The following is an 18,826-nucleotide window of genomic DNA, read 5'->3' on the forward strand; positions in this document are numbered from 1 at the left end:
CTCAGATCGATCAGCCTCACATGCTCCGCTCTCCTGGATCACTTTCTGGGACTGGCTCTCGGTAGTTTCGTCGCTGCTGGTGTCCGGGCCGCTCTCCGCCTGGCCGCCTGCTCGTATGTGATCGATCGTGGTCTCGGTTATTGGTTCCAGAACTTTTTGGACTCCTCCGACTTTCCGACAGCCCACTCGGCTGCTTTGGTTCGGGCAGGAAAGCTAACAGGCTAAGTGCTAGCCTGAACCGGCTCAGTCCTCCTGATGCCGACGATGCTGGAGAGGAACTCGGAGGCTCCGGTGAAGAAGAGGGGCCGAGCCCCGGCCAGCGGCGGCAGCGGCTACCCCGGAGGAGCGGCGAACAACGGCAGGAAGAACTTGTCCGGTAATGAGCCCAGCACCATCAGCTGCTGGGAAGAAGGAAGTTCAGGCTCCAGCAGCGACGAGGACCATGGTGGGTAGCCGCGGTCACACTACAAACTACTGGGCTCGGCTTCTCCTTCCAGCTGCCGAACTTCTGACGTGTGTTTGTGCGCTCAGGTGGAGGAGGGATGCGCGTCGGACCGCAATACCAGGCCGTGGTTCCGGACTTTGACCCGGGTAAGAATTAGAACGTAGCTCATAATAGAGCAGAGCGGCGTGGTAGCCTCGAACAGCCGGGGAGCGAAGCTGCATCCTCCGTTCCTGTCATACTGGTTCCACATGAAGCGGCTCTGGTTCCGAACCGGTCGCCTCTGTCCGCAGCTGTTCAAAAATGACGGTAAACGTTTTTGACGACGGAGGACAGGCTTCCAGGGGCGGAACGAGACCGTATGAGGCCCGACACTGAATTTGATTTGGGAACTTTCCAGAGCTATTGTTGCTCACCGCAGCTTAGCTAACATCTAGTTCATGTTGGCTGTGGTTAAGTGTTTATATGCATGTAGTGGTATAAAAGAAATGTGCATAAAATATGTTATAAAACTAGCAAATATAATCCCTCAGATAACTGCACAATTGAATGCTTGTTGCTTAGAACCTCATATGTTCTATGACTTCTGACAGAGGCTAATATGCATCCTATCAGTAGAAGCCTTCTATTGATAGGATGTGATTCTATCAATCCGATGTGATTCTATCAATACGATGTGATTCTATCAATAAGATGTGATTCTATCAATACGATGTGATTCTATCAATACGATGTGATTCTATTGATAGAATCACATGAACATGTTTCAGTGTTCACAACTTGGGTACTTTTTGTCGTTTCTGAACAAACTCTCTTATGACCTTTTATAGCTGTTATCATACCGGCTGCACCTTTTCTGTAATAATTAGTGTTTTTGCTGCTATTAAATTTGCACATGTAATGCGTGAGATCAGGTCAGAACTTGGGGGGGGGGACATTTTCTCACTAAACTCCATCAAAGTGGAACAGCAGCATCTGAAACTATCTACTGTCATTACTTTGGGACAATTCAAATGTCCTTGAAGACAAAAAGCTAATAATTGTGTATCATCACCAATTTAACTAAGTCAAATTTATTAATTACAGTTTCTCATTTATTTATTTTTTTTGTTTTGTTTTATCTTTGGTAAATGAGATCTTGGATCTCAATGAGAAAACCTGTATGAATAAAAGTAAAATAAAAACAAGATGAAGTTCCAATTCATCCATCCATTTCTCAGTCGATCCCACTGTCGCTCGGCAACAAGATACCTGAACTCTGAACTCTTTTGCTTGAGGCGGAGTCTGGACGAGGTCAAGCCCAATCCCGGTTCTCCGTGCTACATCGAAGAGGCGTCTCAACCGCAACAGCTACACACTCCTGGTGGTGATCACCTAGAGGTGATTCAGTTCCCGATCAGAGCAATGCGATCTCTCGATGAGCCAATGCACCGCTCTGATTGTTCGGTACACTCCTCAAGGTTTTCAGCAGGAGCCTGTCACAGCAAACGGGGCCCTTTCAGATGTAACGTCTACATCCTCATCTGGGTTCTCCTGGAAGAGTGATGAGATCTCACAAACACCAGACCCTACCAGTCCACCTTCACCTTGTTTGGTTTCCCCAGATTTGCCTGGCAGCCGCCTCCACCACCGAATCACAGTCACTATCAAACATCCAACAGTAACAAAAACTTCTGATTGGGACCTGAGATGCTTTTCTTCCAAATTACATCCCACTAGATTCATCATTGCCCACAGAATACCATCTGGAGAGTCCAGCAAGTGTTCCGTTTGGAACATTAAGCACAGATAATAGTAGTCAGAGTCTTCCCTCCTTACAGAGCTCTTCACTTACAGGGAGATTTCCGATACTGAGCCCATGAAAAAAAGTGTGCAGAAACAACAAGCGGTTGCGGCAGTGGGCCTGATTTGTGCCATTTCTGAATTGAGGCTGCAGGCTGCACAAATGAGTTTATAAATTACAAACACATTTTTCTTTCAACGGTTATTACAGGAACGGTTCTATTTCACTTGCTCTTAATCATCCACAGAGGAGGTTTTGGTTGTTATGGATACAAAAAATGTCTATATATATAAAATGATTTCTCTGCGGTCCTGTATTTCTGTTCCCAGATGTCGCCAAAGCAGCTCACCTCAGGGACAACCTGGGGATGCTGGTTTGGATCCCCAGCAGCTGCCTGAACCAGACTCAGTGTAAGAGTTGTTAGCTCAGCTCATTTCAGCGCCTCACCAAGGCCGTCAGCGTCATGCTGCACGGACTAACGTTGTGTTGTGTTGCAGTGGACGAGTACATTGCCATCGCCAAAGAGAAACACGGCTACAACATGGAACAGGTGAATATTTATTGCAGTTTTCTCAGGCAGCATCGGCTTCTTGGTCCAATTAGGAGGAGTTCTAGAGGATTGTTATTAAATGTCGCCTCGAAACAGGAATTTCTTTATTTTCTCCAAGTGGACTGTCATAGAGAGACCATTTAATATTCAATGATTATTTTTCATTAGTCATATTACCTAATTTCCTTACAGTACTCTGTTGGTAGGATATACACTGAACAACAATATAAATGCCCCATGTCAAATATAGGCGATTTATGAACATTTTGGTTACGCAATATTTAGAGAAACTCAGTAACTCAGTAATTACCAATCTTTATATCAGTATTGATAACATTGTGGTATGGTCATTTGTAGCGGACTAACAGTCCTTTGAACATAATAGGGGTCAGGTTGAGAAATTAGATTTTGACCAAGTTGGCTTCTTGTAGCCAACTTCTCAGACTGTAACACATCAGACTGTTACGGACAGTCTGAGGTGTGATGTCCTGTTGTGCAGACCGTTAGTCTCATCAGCTGTGTATGTCGCTGGGATTAGCCGATCCCACAGATGAATGAGCAGGATGAGGCGATCTTGTGCTGGAGCCGTCACACGTGGCCAACGAGGATGAGGTAGATGTGCAGCAGTGCCAGTCTGTTGGAAATAAACTCTTAAATGGTCTGTGGTTCCATAATTGAGCAGTAGCTGCACAGTGAGACGTGCAGCTACTGCTCTGGTGGACATCCCTGCTTCCAACATACCAATGGCACGCTCCCTCGTAACTTGGACATCTGAGGCATCATGACTTGTGGCAAAATTTTACATTTTGGGTTGGCCTTTTATTGTCCCCAGATTGTCCAACTGTTGCTCATTTTGTCTGATCACCCACTGGACATGCCCCACCCATGCACTGAGTAAAAATACAACTCACTGAGTATTGCTCACTGACAGCAAGTTGGATTAAACATTATTCACAATCACAAGAAGTATGACTTATGCACAATAAAATGTCAGCAAATGCTCATTTGCAGTTGTTAACTCCAGATGGTGACAATATTTGACATGAAGCATTTAATATTTTTGTTCAGTATAGAAAATGACATTGAACTGTTGGGTATAAAATGTGTATGAAATGTTTCCCTGGATGGTACAAACTGAATCGGGTTGGTACAACATGTCCCCTCTGTGGGTACAAACTGACCAATTTCTGTACGGTAGGCTGAGTTGGTACAAAATGTCCCTCTGGTTGGGTAGAAACTGAGGCAGGGTGAAAAAGTATGTCTTGGGAGAGGGCTGCATGGTGATAAGCAATACATCAATTAATCGCATGATAAATCCAAACAAACGTAATCGTTTCCGTTTGCTTGATTTATTTATTTACTTATTGTTGTCTCCTTTTTTTCTCTCTCTTTTTGCCAAAAACTGTAACAAAAGCCTGCAGTCTCAGCCTGCTGTTTCTTTGAAGGACAGTTTAGTTTACAGAGACTTGAGGATTCATTTTATTTGTTGTTTCTGTTGTTTAATTTATTTTTGGGGGAATATTTAAAATGTTGTCCAGTTCCAGGTTCAAATGTTCAGTAGAAATGAAAGTTTGTTGATCTTTGAGAATGTGTGCTTGTTATATCGCTTGAAAATGGTGTCAAAACAACAATATTGTCATTTATCGCAACAACTTCTGGGATAATTTATTGCCCATCAAAATCTGTTATTGTGACATGACTAGGCTGGATTCCATGAGTCACATATGAAGGTACCAAATGATAAAGCCAAGTGACCAAAACCTCTTACAGAATTATTTAATACTTTATCTCACGCAGGTAAACAGACTAATATATGTAAGTCGTGTTTTGTTGCACGTTCCAACTCGCCTGACCCGGTCTCCTCTCCCCTCGACCCGCTCCAGGCTCTGGGGATGCTCTTCTGGCACAAGCACAACATCGAAAAGTCTCTGGCCGACCTGCCGAACTTCACTCCGTTTCCTGATGAGTGGACAGTGGAGGACAAGGTCTTGTTCGAGCAGGCCTTCAGCTTCCATGGGAAGAGCTTTCACCGCATCCAGCAGATGGTACTAGTACAACATCTTTACATTTGATTCATAAGTATAATATAACCCTCTTTATATTTATTAGGATTTTATTTGTATGTCTTTTTAACAAAGGGATTCCCTTGTTCATAGATAAATACAACCTCAGATAAACTCTTACGTAGCAAATAAAGAGCAGTTTACTCTTGCTGTTTCCATAGTAATAAGAGTATGACTTGGACTAAGTGATGATCAGTAAATGAACAAAAAAGTCAACCATAATCCTTGTGGAGATTTGATCCTCTTTCAAATTTAGGTTTTCCAATTTTTAAAAATAAGAATATTTTGATACTCATTCAGTGTATTCATCAATTTTTGGGGGAAAAGTTCAATTTAATTTCTGTGGCCAGACATCAGTCTGACCGCTGGCTCTCCTGTTTCAATCGAGAAAACACTTTAATAGGACCGGCCTGATGAAGCTAGACTTCACTCTCCAATGGAAGAACATTTAAGAACGAGTAAGAAACACAGAAATAAAGATCTGTGTGTCTGGAAAAAGAGAAAAAAATGTTACAGAGCTATTTGTAAAGTTGTGGAACCCCAGAGAACTACAGTGAGAATCATTATTCACCAACTGCAGTGACCTGTCCAAGAGGTCACCAAAGGACCCACAACAAAGTCCAGAGACCTGCAGACTTCACTTGTCTCAGTTAAGATCAAAGTTCATGACTCCACCTTAAGAAAGAGAAACTGGACATAAATGACCCAGACAACCACCGCTGAGTTTGTCTCGGTTTTCTTAGAAGACATCTTGATGAGTATCAAGATGTTTTTGGATCTAGAGTAGAACAATCAGAAAAGGAACAAACAGTAAGACATGGTGGTGGCAGAGTGATGGTCTGGGTCTGCTGTGCTGCCAGACGGCTTGGAGGACTGTCTGTCTTTCCCTTCGCTTTCTGTCTACTGCTGAATAAAGGCCACTGATGCCACAGACATAAAAAGCCCAAACCAGATGGTTCGTTCTCAATAACTTTCCAGTGTGGCTGAAACACATGAATTCTGTAAATGTGAGTTGGGAGAAAGTTCCTCCACTGTGCTGTTAAACACTCACTGCCAGTAATTGCAAGCATTAGATTGTAATTGTTGCTGCTAAGGGTGGAACAGAACAGTTCCCCATTTTCTTCCAGTAATCTGACATCAGCTTGTGGGAAAGTTATGTCCAAAAACAGGCCTCTGTCTCCATGGAAACACCCTGTCTGTCGCTTCTTCTGGTTATTCCCAGGCTAAAAGAAATAAATATGGATATTTAATTCTCAACTAACTGAACAATTAAAGGATTGTGTAGAAACAAAAAGGAAACAACATCACAATAATTTTGGAAGTGGTCATTTATGATGGTTTCCTCTTAGGAAATAAATGCACGTGTTGCAAAATACATGCAGACATTGATCTTTTGTCCTCGTATTATTCCTCTAAAGCACACACATCAAACCGAAGGCCCCAATCCGGCCTCTTCATGTTCAAGACTACAGACGGATGCATAAATAGAAGTTTCAAGATACCATTTGTGTGTTAAAATGTTATTTCTTGACTTAAATCAAATCAGTTTTTATCTCTATGCTGCGGCATCGTGTCAGTCAGTCGCTCCAGTTTCTGTGATTCTGCAATCGCCGAAATTTATGCAAAACTAAACAAATCCAAAGACTCTTGCATGCTGCTAACACTAATAACTTTATATAAAGTTTTTTCAAACAAGGTTCTGAACAGTTACAAGGAAAAGAAAACCAGAGCACATTGATACAGTTTATAATGCATCATTTGACTGCAAAAAATGGTTCAAAACATTGGGGTTAGGTTATACTAACATTTACCTGCAGGTGGCAGTATAACTTACTGCCTCAGTCATGTGAAAATGTGAAAAGATTTTAGCAATAAAAATCTCAAGAAGCATCATTTTATACAGACAGTTATTTATTAAGATATTGCCAGTTTCTTAATGGGCTTTGTCAATATATTAAGTAGCAAGTGGCCCTTTAAGAACATTGATGATTTTGATGTGTCCCAAAATGAAAGTGGGTTTGGCACCGGCGCTCTAAAGTTGATATTTTTGCTCTTTTTGTTTTGACGCTGCTATAAAAGCAAAGTGTTTGTGCTATGCTGTGATTCTAATTCTTCTGAGGGTGTTTTTGGATTTCTTTAAAGAATCTGACATCAGTTGTTTGGGAAACAGTCTGCAAATGGAGGGAAGTGATGAAGATAAGTACCAACATGTCCACACTGGTTTACTCTTAAAGCAGACTGCAAGATGCTAAAGGAAGTCTTTGGAAACCTTCAGATATCGGCAGCAGATCTCAAATCATTTGGACACCAAAACATTTTTGTTGATCATACCTGAAAAATTGATGCATAACATTCTAACTTAACTGAACACGCAGGCGGTCAACATCTGTATATCTGACTATTTTCAGTCTGTGTCTCGGCAGCTTTTCCCCTCGCCGGTATTGCATTGATCTATGAGTGACTGTGTTTTTGTAGCTGCCTGATAAGTCCATGGCCAGTCTGGTGCGTTTTTACTACTCCTGGAAGAAAAGTCGTAGTAAAACCAGCATGATGGACCGACAGACCCGGAAACAGAAGCGGGAGCATGGCGACAGGTGAGGAGACAACATGGCCGCGCCGCCCGCTGGCGGCGCCGACCCGGCCCGAGTGATAACTAGCTCTGTCTGCGCAGTGATGAAGAGGTGGAGAATGGGAACGAGCATCCTTCCAGCGACTCGGAGATGGACCTGAATAAAGACAAGAAGGAGGTAAGACGCAGTTCATGTTAACCGGCTGCTGGTTCATTCGTTGCTAACCGACTCCGCTTGTTGCAGCCGAGTTCTGGATCCGAGAAACCGGAAGTGAAACCGCCTCCTGGCCTGAAGGTGAGAACATTCAAGGCCCCCAAAAATCTGTTTTTATCTTGTTTTTCTTTTTGTAGTTTTCATAATAATAATGTTGTAGTTTCCTTATGTTATATTTATTTGAAGTATTGACTGTATCTTTTTGTGTTTATTGACTAAATGTGTGTGAATAAGTTATTTTCTCTTTGTTTAATCCTTGTTATTACCAAGATGAATTGACCTGTTCAGGGATAACAGATAAAAATCTCTTTTGTTTTTCTGGTCTTCTTGCTCAGATTATTTATTAATTACTTAATTCAGGTTTGATGGTGGTGGCCCCCCCTTGTGTATGAGAAACCAGTTGCTATGGCTGAGTAATTTTTTCAGAGTGAGGACAAAATGTTTATGGCATCTTAAGATCGATTTATATTCTTTATCATATTAGCGATGAGCATCGTTAGCATTACAGAGAAAGCTGATAATCATAAACTGTTGTCTGCTGGGAGTCAGATTAACTCCTTTGGCAAAAATTCATCAACTTGAAAATGTTCTTGTTTTAACAAGATTTTTAAAATAGTTTAAAAAAATGTTTTTTCCTTTAAGACCAAAAATATATTATTCCCTTTTAAATTAGAAAGGTTATAACAGCAACACGTCTTAGGATTTTTAACGTTGTCTTGAAGAAATGGAGTGAAAAGATTGAGAGTCATCATGACCCCATCGATTCCTTTTTAACAAGACACAATCTGCCAGAGGAGATTATTTTTACATTCTGATTTCACAAGAAACTTTCTCATTTAGAAAGTTTTGCATCTGAACATAACGTGTCACTGCTGCTGAATTGATTTCCAAGCCTCGGCATTGAAACGCATGAAAAGTAACTGTGAGTGCTCTTCATGCAGTAACAACTTCCACACTGAAGAATGTTGATGAGCGGCTGGGGACTTTTTAAAGCTGTCAGTCTCTCAAAAATTGTTTACTAGCTGATTTGTTTTATTTTTTTTTTAATTGCTGTTTTTATTCTGGTTTCTGGTTTCGTTGCTCAGAAACTCCATGTCACCTGTGAGGGGAGTTTGAATAAAAATGTGGTCAACTCCTTTAATTGCCTTTTTAGGAATGGGCGTCGGGATCATATTAGCTGATTGTTGGCATGTTAGCTCAGGTGCGTTGCTTCGGCTGCTTGCAGTCTGATGCTGACGGCGTCTCTGTGTGTGAGCAGACAGGAGGGAAGACGTCCCAGAGGATGAAGAAACGTCCTCCCAGAGGAATGTTCCTCAACCAGCAGGACGTGGTGTCTCTGTCCTCTTCCACGGCTCAGGGACTCACCAGACAGCTGGACAGTCAGCTGGTGTCCATAAAGAGACAGGTCTGCTGTGTTCCGGCTCTGTTCAAATGGCTTCGCTCTGCTTGTCTCTGTGCATTGTCTCTTTTCTGTCCTGCAGATTCAGACCATCAAGCAGACAAATAGTGCTCTGAAGGAGAAACTCAGCTCAGGAGTGGACGAGTTCAGGCATCCTGAGGTAACCGTAGCAACAGTAGTACAAATGGTTGAGTTTTGAATTGTTTCTTTAGCAAACATTTAGCGTTGCTGCTGGACATGTTGGTGAGCCGCTGTTTTTGTTTCAGGCAAATCAGAAGTTCAATAATCGCTGGACCACAGAGGAGCAGCTTCTGGCCGTCCAAGGTATCCAGCCAATCAGCTGGTAGCTTTCAGCTGCTTAACTCATCTCGCTAATTAACACCTGAATCCCTCCATCTAGCTATCAGGAAGTACGGCCGCGACTACCAGGCCATTTCAGATGTGATTGGCAACAAGTCGGTGGTGCAGGTGAAGAACTTTCTGGTGAACTACCGGCGAAGGTTTAACCTGGACGAGGTCCTGCAGGAGTGGGAGGCGGAGCATGAGATGGAGGGTGGAGACGTGAAAGCAGAGGAGGAGAAAATGATGGAGGACAACATGACGGCATGCGCAGCTGAAGATGAAGAGGCTGCTGGCAAGCAGAAGAAGGAGGTGAGATCCTAAACCTGGGTGCAGGTCCCAAAAACAGCACGAGATTCTCAACCTAACCCTAAAATGTTTCACCAATAAAAAATCTTTTTTCAATAAATCAATAACAATATGTATCATGATAGACATATGATCAATATCAGTAGATAATACAGCTGATATTAATTATTCGATTTATGAAATAATCACTGAACATCAATCCAGAGCTGCACAGTATTCTGGGAGATGTAGGCAGAGGAAAAGCTTATTTTATCAATTAGCCTTATCTGTGTTCAAAAAGCAACAGGTTTTTTTTGTTGAAAATCAGTCTGACTCAGTTCACCAGGAACAGATCTTTCTTTTCTGCTTCCTTACAACATGTCTTTTTTTTTTTTTTTTTTTTTTTTAGAAAATTCTCCAAAATTAATAAAAAAAACTTTCAACAATCAAACTCTTCTAATAGCTGAGCAGCTTTTTCCATGTTCCCACTGGGATTTTGACAGATGTTTTTTTGTTTATTTTTTTACTTTCAGTCAGAGCAAAACATGCTGGGAAATTTAAATGACCTTTGATGTAAATCAGGAGGAATTTATCATTTTGGGTTTAAATGTACATAATTTGCCACATTTACTTGGTTTTTGACTCGACGTAACAGCGGGAGAGTAAAGAAAGGATCGACGAAGCTCCGGACAGATGGCTTCTGTTTGTTTTTGATTTTTTGTTTTTGTCAAGCTTAAATATTTCAATTAATCAGATTTCTATATGTCATTTATACATAAGCCGTTTTCAATTATTTTCATCATTTGGAAAAAGCCTGTCCACACCATCATGGCCCCATGGGAAAAGCTGATCGCCCCTCTTGTTAAATGATGAATCAACTGTGTTTCACCACATTTTCTTGGTTCAGTCAGCATATAAATAGAGCAGCCCCACAACGATGGCCGGCATTAGAATCTGTCCTGAGTTCTGGATGGAAGTTCACATGTAGCTGCATCCGAGCAGACTGTGAGCTAAACACTAAACTGATTTGCTGACCCAACATGCATTGTTTCCAAGCTTCCGCCTCACAGAGCAGCCTGCCCCCGCCACACCCCTCTCTCAGCTCCTTCAGACTAGCCCGCAGCAATTAGCAAGCACCTGCTAGAACTACGTATCTGCTGAGCACATTACAGGAGCTACTTCTGAGAGCAACACTGGTAAAAATGTCGTTAAAGAATTCATAAAGGAGCCATGTTCCTGAAGGCAGAGTTTCAGAATGAGCAGTTGCTTCTTAAAGAGACAGATACCCAAATTCAAGGAGTCATATTTGATATACATAGAATATTTTTAACAATTGCAGGTAACATAGTAACTTCATTGTCTGGAAAATGCGTATTACTGCCCATTTAAGGAGTTAAACATTACTGAGACTCTGATCCTGTTTTGCAGCAACAATCTCAGAGCTTGTTGTTGATGAGAGGCTTTTATTTTGCAGGACTCATCTGTTCCGATGGACTCGGAGTGACCTCTAACCTCCCGAGAAACCAGCCTGACCCCCAGCCTCCTGGAGGATTGCTTTCTTTAGTCGTGTCTCTTTATTTTGGCCCTCTGTTTTTCAGTTTTGCTTCTGTTTGCGTATGTCACAAAGTCGTCCCCATCTTCTGTGGACCAATTCATACTTCAGCCATCAATTACAGTCAGAGGATTTTTTTTGTTTGTTTTGTCACATAACGTTTTGAATTGTTTCTATGTTTGTGTTTTGGGATCTGAGGTGCAGGAAGAATTGGATGAAGGTTGGGTTGTGTGGGGGTTGTCATGTCCTGATTAGCTTATTGCATTTTTAAAAGATTTTTTAGAGGAAAAAAAAATCCAGTAAAACCAAAGTTTATTAAGAAAATTGCGTGACTTCTATTTCACGGTTTATTTTTTCTTTTGGGATTAAAAGTTTAGTTTCGATAGTTACATATTTAATATGTCTTCATGAACTTATTTTTATTTTATCAATATTTTCTCCAAGTGAACTGAATTTATTTTTGTTGCACCATTCTCAGGAAAATATGATTCTTAATGAATGTGTGTGATAATTCTTTTTTCTTTCGTGTTTGTTTTTATGAATTTGCATCATAAAAATTCACAAATAAACATTTTCTGATTTCAGCTATGTGTTTTGTGTATTATTTTTTTTCCCAACTGCTTTTTAATTGTATCTAATCCAAATATTGGTCGTCACACTGAGGTCCCTCAGTGAAAAACTCGGTCACCGGAAATGTGCAATTAATCGTTTGTTCATTGCACAATTTTTAGCTTTTTAAATTAAAATGATCAAATTTTATAGTATTCTGATCAATAAAATCTATTAGTTTTTCAAAACTTAATTAGAAAACATGTTTAATTTTAGATTGATAAATAATTTTATTACTTCTACTTCTAAACTTCTCTAATTCTCTAAGGTCTGGTGAATTTGAACTATGGACCAAATTCTCATTCTAATCTTACAACTAATTTAGGAAAAAAATTAATCTGAATCCAACTTGGCACTGATCCAGCTCAGTCCCTGTTATTATGATCCAGTAAATCAGATTCTTCTGACACCAGGCCAGTTTCATTTACATAGAATCCAGATCAGTGAGTTTCAGTTGACCATGTGATATGTTGTCATAACAACCCACAAGTGCATAAATCTCTACAATTCATTGGAAAATTCTTCATTAAACTTAACCCACAATTAGATAAAAATCCCCAGTCTGCTGAACCTGCATCATAAGACATTATGTGGGTTCATGATGTAATGACTAATTTCTATAATGAAGGTTCGCCTGGCCTGCTACTGTAACAGAAGCAGAGAATCGTTATAAGCTTTTTTTTAAGACTAAATTTAGGTCTGATATCTAAATATAGAAACGTTTCCTAGAATACACCAACAGTTGAAAGCAGAAGTTTCCATATACATAATAAAAAAGGCACATACACATTGTCAATTGGCATAATTTCTTCAATTTGTTACTTCAAGGTTCATTTAAAATATATCACATCGATCATTATTTACACACAGGCGGAATTTAGACTACTAGACTACTGACCTGCGCTGCACAGTCTCGAACAAGAAGTGTTTCGATTTGAAAGGGAGAAACAGCGCCCCCTGTGGTGCAGTCTTGTCTCTCCCTGGAGCCTCCGGGAAAGCTGCGCCCCCTGACGGTATGCTCCTCGTCGGGCAACTGGGGGATTTCCTGAGCGGAAGCAGTGGAGGGGGTTTCCAGTGTGATCAGCCCAGGCCTCCCTGCTGGCTCTCTGAGGTGGACCCAGTAACTTCTCTCTCCGGGACTGACAGTACAGACCGAACCCAGAGAAGTGCCGAGCGGAACTGGACCATGAGGAGTCCGCCTGAAGCCTGGAGGCTCCACGGCAGCGTCAGCGGAACGGCAACGGTTTGAATCCGCAGTAAATCCGCCGAGCTGTAGCCTGCCGAGGAGACTGATGTGAGTTCACACACACACACGCACACACACACACATTCACACACACACACACATACATTCAGTACATCACTAAGAGTGGAGGGACATTTAGGCTCGCGGACCAGTAATAACCAGTCTGGTCACGGCTGTGTGTGTGTGAGAGAGAGAGAGTGTGTGTGTTCTGATGGTTTTGATAAATGGACCTTCTATTGACAAGAACAGCGGCGAAGCTGAAGAAGCTAGGCGCTCGCTAGCATTAGCAGTCCGTGTGTTTACATCCGCTGTCTGGTTCTAAATGACAAATACATCAGTAATGTGAGCGATGAGTGTCCGAAACACCGCGATACGGCGAGGGGCCAGCGAAGGATCGCCTCCTGTTGGCGTTTTTCATTTATTCTCCCCGTTGGACTGCGTGTCTCTGTGTGTGTGGAGGCTTGTCGGATGAAGAGAGGATGACTCCTGGGTCAGATGTCAGCGTTGTAAGGTCATGTTGTTGGGTGATGAACGCGTGCTTGGTGAGCGGCTGTTCGCGGTGATGAGATGTCAGAAGATGTCACCTACTGTGAGTCACAGACTGGAAGTCAGAACTGTTCCCAGAAACAGCAGGGATGTTCCACAGCTTCATTTCAGAGAACAGAGGGAGCCGATGACAGCAGGCTGAGGTGATCTACTGCCCGTGTCTTTTTAGAGACGGATCGGTTAATCGCCCATAAATCGGTCGGTTAACCGATTTATAATTAATGGACCATAAATCAGATTTTTTATTTTCTTTTGCTATTTTTCTGAGAAAAAGCAAAAATCCAGATTTTTGTTTTTGTCTTGGTTTTCTTATTTGTTAAATTCATGAAAAAGAACTACCACGATTTTCCATCTGTAACCATATCAACCAGCAGCAGGACACATTTGTAATTCCTTCTTTTTTTGTTGTTGTTTGATTCGACAGAAAGTTTTCATTCTTTATGTGAAGGCATTCAGGATGAAAAGAACTACCACAATTTTCTGATTCCGATAAAGAATCGGAATCAGCAGATCAATGCCAAATATGGCTCATGGGCCAGGAAAGGCCTGACCGGTGCATTTCTGAACTGAACAGTTTTTGGAGGTTTGGTTGAGAAACGACTCCGATCCATCAGGAGGAACGGATCGACTCTGCTGGACAGGTTTCTGTTGTTAACACAAGCAGGACTGGGAGTGTTTAGATGGACGGAACAAAATACAGACTGATGCGATAAAATTTCCAATCATTGGCTGGTAACATCAGGAAATGGAATAATGTTATCCCAATCTATTGGAATAAATGTTAGGGCAACCTATTGTTCAAACGCTCTCGTTGTATTTCAACCCATAAACACCTGACTTGATGAATGATGAATTATCACATTTTAGGAGAAATTCAGGCATCTGATTAATAATGATCTATTAAAGACACTGTCGAGATTCTGGTTGTTTTCTTGGCAGCTTTGATAATAAACAGAATTTTTGAGAATGTTCTAAGAACTGTGAGAAGTTTTCCCTTGATTTGTCTGTGATCTGATGCGATGTGCTGAGAGATGTGTAATTCTGATTCTTTAAGCGTATCAAATCTAAGATACGCTTACAAACGCAGTGTGCTAATGTTTAGGAACGTATAGTTTGCTGGAGGGGTGGGCGCTTGTGGAATCGTTTATTATTTGTCGTGAAAAATTTCCCATCATAAGAATTTTGATTTATTTATTCTCCATAAATTTCAATCGATAAAAAAACGACTGACTTGTTGTTTTGTTTGAAAATGTTATTTTCACTATTTGCTCCACGAAAGCATCAACAAAAGCCAGTAAATTTGAAAGTATGATTAGACACGATCACAGTGTGCGGTTTAAATGACACTTCTGTTGTTAAAGAAGACTGTTTCAAATAGGAATGTTTGTATGAACAGTGTTAGTGTTTGTGATGCTATGAATGCCATAACATGCAGCAGTCACAGCCACATGGCTGGCTAAAAAAAAAAAAAAAAGCTTTATCAATATCACAATAGTACTGCAAAAAAAGAAAAAACTCCTGATAAAATTACAAGATGATGTCGTCTGCTTTGCTGTATAAATGAGGATGAGTTTCACTCTCAGCAATGGAACCTGTAACAAAGTAGCTGCAGAAAATGTTTCTGTCGTTTATCTGTTGTAGATTTGGGGAAGAGGAAAATGATTTTGGGAGGAAACCTGACAAAAAACACGTAACTGGGTATTGGCCATTTGAAATGTGATCGGTGCATCACGCATAACATGAAACACGTTCCTTATGGCTGAGCTGTTTGTGCCTTTTGTCTCTATCTCTGCTGCTTTATGTTATTTGCCCTCACTGTGGGGCAGGGGGGTAGAAAACGCCCCAACTTGCTCATGTTTATCTGAACCAGTAAACCAGATCTAGCATTTCCAGATACTTGCTGCTGAAATCATCTCTGGACTCCAGGTGTCATTAATAACTGCTCTGAGCTGTGAGTTGTTTCGGAGCTTCGTTTGGCTCAGCATTGAGACCTTTCAGCTTTCTAACTTTTGAACTTTCTGATGTCTGAAAGGACGCTGAGTCAAACTGGTCGACTTATGCGATTGGTTGATCTGTTTGTGTTGACAACCCCATCGGGCCTGGTACCCACTGCCATGGTCTCATTAACAAATTCAGACACCGCTGCTTTTCTTTTGCAACTGTAACAGCTGATCTGAGTTCAGGAAAACCCCGTTCAAGGAACCGTTCCACTTTCTCTTTCTGCAAACAGAGTGCTCAGTCATGGTGTTGTGTCTGATTAAACTAAACTCTCTTACACTCTGCAAGTTTATTCTTAGCGTGTCCTTGAATTCATTTCTTAATATGAAACACAAATTTTTTAACGACAACAATCATTGCACAACCTCTCTGTGAAAAAATCCTCCCAGAAACACTCAGGAATATTCAAGGCTTTTCTTTGGTCATTTTGGAGTTTCATTCTGCCACTGTGTCACGCTCACAGAGATAGAATGTGCTTGTGTTGCTAATGGAATCAATGGAAAAGCCCCTAACATCCCCACAGTTCAGCCCTGACAGGAAGTGTGCACTGTTTGTATACGTGTGTGTGCGTGCGTGTGTGTGTGTCTGTTTTATAGAGTTCAATGGTACTTGCTTGCACACACCCTTACTGTTCTGTACTTTTCTTGAAAATGCATCTGAACTGGGACATTTATGGTTTGAACGAGTTAAGTTACTGATGGTTTGTAGATTTTTACAAAAAAAAAACAAGAAAAAAAAAACCAAATGCTTTGTTGAAACTTCAGATATTAAAAAAACAAACAAACAAAAAGAAAATCAAAAAAGCAGCAGGAAAAGAAACTGCATAAGCTGCCAGGTGGCCCACAGGTCGTCACCTTTATGTCTGCCTTACATTCTTTCATGTCTCTACATGCACACATGAAGTGATCTGTCACCATCTGCTCTCAGTCTGCTGTGAGGAACGGTGGTGACTTTGGTTTTGATCAGGAGCCATAATCTCTTATTTCATAAAAACAAAATGCCCCAACTGGGGAACAAACCGCAATGGAGCCAGCATGAGTGACAATAAGCAATTAATGAGTTCATCACATGATAAACTGAAACGAGCTTGATCATTTCAAGTCTGGTTTATTTATGTTTCAAAAGTATTCACATTCACATTTCAAATATGTATATGCATGTAAATAAATAGGTAACTATTTATTTGAAAAGGAGTTACTCTTCCCCGCTGTCCTTCATTCTCCTATATGTTTTATTTTTGACTGTAAAAATAAGAAAAACATTCTGATTATATTTTTTGAAGGGCAGTTTTGTCTACTTTATGATCCATTTTATTTATGGTTTTGATTGTGTTGGATTTCAATTTCCTTTTTTCATTTATTCTTTATGGTTGTCATATTTATTTTGCTTATTTAAAATATTTTGCAATTCCAGTGTGGAGTGTTCGGTACAAAATGAGAGTTTCTTAGTTTTTGAGAGGATGAACTTGTATCACTACGTTATTGTGAATGTGTCACTTGAAAATGGTCTCAAAACAACAATATTATCGTTTATAGCAATAAGTCGTGGGACAATTTATCACCAAGAATTTTTTTTTAATTTTTTAAATTTTTTTATCGGAAGCAGTCTAATCATGCAACATTGCAGCTTTCAAAAAATAAAAAAAACACATAAAGGTCCACAGTTAGTTAAAATACTACCAACATATGTCCATGTGTATTGCCATTCACATTCACATCAAACTCAGGTGCTGCAATAAAGATAATAATAATTATTATTAACTATTCAGTGATAAATTAAAATCTGCAATATAAAGCACATTAAAGAAAGATTAGCAGCTTTGTGGATCTTTCCGCTGAGTAGACTTCCCCTCCATCCTGTTGCTCTGCAGCTGTCGTACCACACTGTGCTGCAGTTGAACACCTGTAGGAGGAGTTCAGTGTGTTATACCCCAACCCCAATCTTTTTTTTAACCTACTTAGAAAATGCAGCTGTTGATTAGCCTTCATCCACTTCCTGCCTCTCTGCCTACTCCATCCTCCCATTAATGAGCCCTGCTACTGCTGCGTCATCGGACTTCAGACTTCACTGCCCGCCTGCCACCATGGTGGGTTTGGTAGTCATGTGTCAGCAGTGCATAGAGCAGTGAGGAAACCCAGTGATGAGGTTGATGGGTGAGGTTGGGGGGTTGTTGGTCTCTGCAATCCGTAGTCTTGTCGGGTCAGGAAGTCTAATTTCCAGTTGGAGGCTGAAGGGTTCAGTTCACCAGTGTTTGTTGGAGGATTGTGTTAAAGGTGGAGCTGGAGCTCCAAAACGGCAACCTCACCCAGTTTTTCAGGTGAAAGAGCGACTGATGAGTCACAGCTCAGTAACTGTTGTGGTTCTGGCTTCAGGCTTCCTGGTGAGTGTCTATTGCAGTGACAGTGGACATCACCAGCCTCTCAGAACACTTCATTACTGCTGCAGTGAAGGGCCAGTAGTCATTTAGTCAGGGGACTGTCTGGGGCCTCAGCACTGGAAAGGTAAAACACTTTGAGGTGTGGAACATATCTGTGAGCAGAGAGCTGATGGTCACAATGCTTCAGAACCGGACCAAACCCCCGTCAATGCCTGCAGCTTCATGGGGTTTATTTCCTATAGTGCCCTTCTTCCCTCAGCCACCTTCACAGAGGGAGGAGGTTGTTAGGTGAATGTGGGAGTCTGGAGGTAAACATGCTATTAGTCCCTTCAACGTGTCTGAGTGTCTCTGCACAAATTGGGTCACTTTGTTCCTTCACTATTTTCTCCACACTCTGTGGTCTCTTTGCAGCCTCTTTATTCCTTTCTCATGATGTCTTTGTGCCCGTCTCGTTCCCTTCGTTTGGTCTTTTCATACTCGTTCCCTCTTGTGGATTTTTTATTCCCTGTTTGTGGTTTTCTTGTACTCTTTCTGTGGTCTCTCTTTTCCTTGTTACAGTGTTTTTTATACTCAAACTGTGGTCATTTTTTGCTTGGTTGTGGTCTCTCTGTTCCCTTGCTGGGGTCTCTCTGTTCCCTTGCTGTGGTCTCTTTGTTCCCTTGCTGTGGTCTCTCTGTTCCCTTGCTGTGGTCTCTTTGTTCCCTTGCTGTGGTCTCTCTGTTCCCTTGCTGTGGTCTCTCTGTTCCCTTGCTGTGGTCTCTCTGTTCCCTTGTTGTGGTCTCTCTGTTCCCTTGCTGTGGTCTCTCTGTTCCCTTGCTGTGGTCTCTTTGTTCCCTTGCTGTGGTCTCTCT

The 18,826-nt window shown here is 41.3% G+C and overlaps 2 protein-coding genes and 1 long non-coding RNA gene across 3 annotated transcripts in view; 2 read left to right on the top strand and 1 right to left on the bottom strand.

Annotated features, from left to right (window-relative positions):
* Positions 1-11,783, top strand: rcor1 (REST corepressor 1). Its single transcript, XM_055057081.1, has 13 exons — positions 1-445; positions 532-591; positions 2,555-2,635; positions 2,723-2,775; positions 4,659-4,820; positions 7,314-7,432; positions 7,510-7,585; positions 7,652-7,702; positions 8,880-9,026; positions 9,103-9,180; positions 9,287-9,344; positions 9,421-9,671; positions 11,122-11,783. Exons 1-13 carry the CDS (start codon positions 256-258, stop codon positions 11,149-11,151), a joined length of 1,356 nt encoding a protein of 451 aa, XP_054913056.1. The 5' UTR covers positions 1-255; the 3' UTR covers positions 11,152-11,783.
* LOC129377265 (uncharacterized) lies at positions 6,149-14,078 on the bottom strand. Its single transcript, XR_008607891.1, has 3 exons — positions 13,643-14,078; positions 12,707-13,097; positions 6,149-7,564 (listed from the first exon to the last, which is right to left on the bottom strand). It is a non-coding gene; the product is annotated as an uncharacterized LOC129377265 (long non-coding RNA).
* traf3 (TNF receptor-associated factor 3) overlaps positions 12,997-18,826 on the top strand; it is a 16,726-nt gene continuing 10,896 nt past the window's right edge. The window contains exon 1 of the mRNA XM_055057080.1: positions 12,997-13,102. The gene's annotated coding sequence lies outside the window, so the exon portion shown is untranslated. The remainder of the gene's footprint in view (positions 13,103-18,826) is intronic.

The sequence above is a fragment of the Poeciliopsis prolifica genome, unplaced genomic scaffold (genome assembly GCF_027474105.1).
Source record: "Poeciliopsis prolifica strain line A6 unplaced genomic scaffold, Auburn_PproV2 SCAFFOLD047, whole genome shotgun sequence".
Classification (NCBI taxonomy): domain Eukaryota; kingdom Metazoa; phylum Chordata; class Actinopteri; order Cyprinodontiformes; family Poeciliidae; genus Poeciliopsis; species Poeciliopsis prolifica.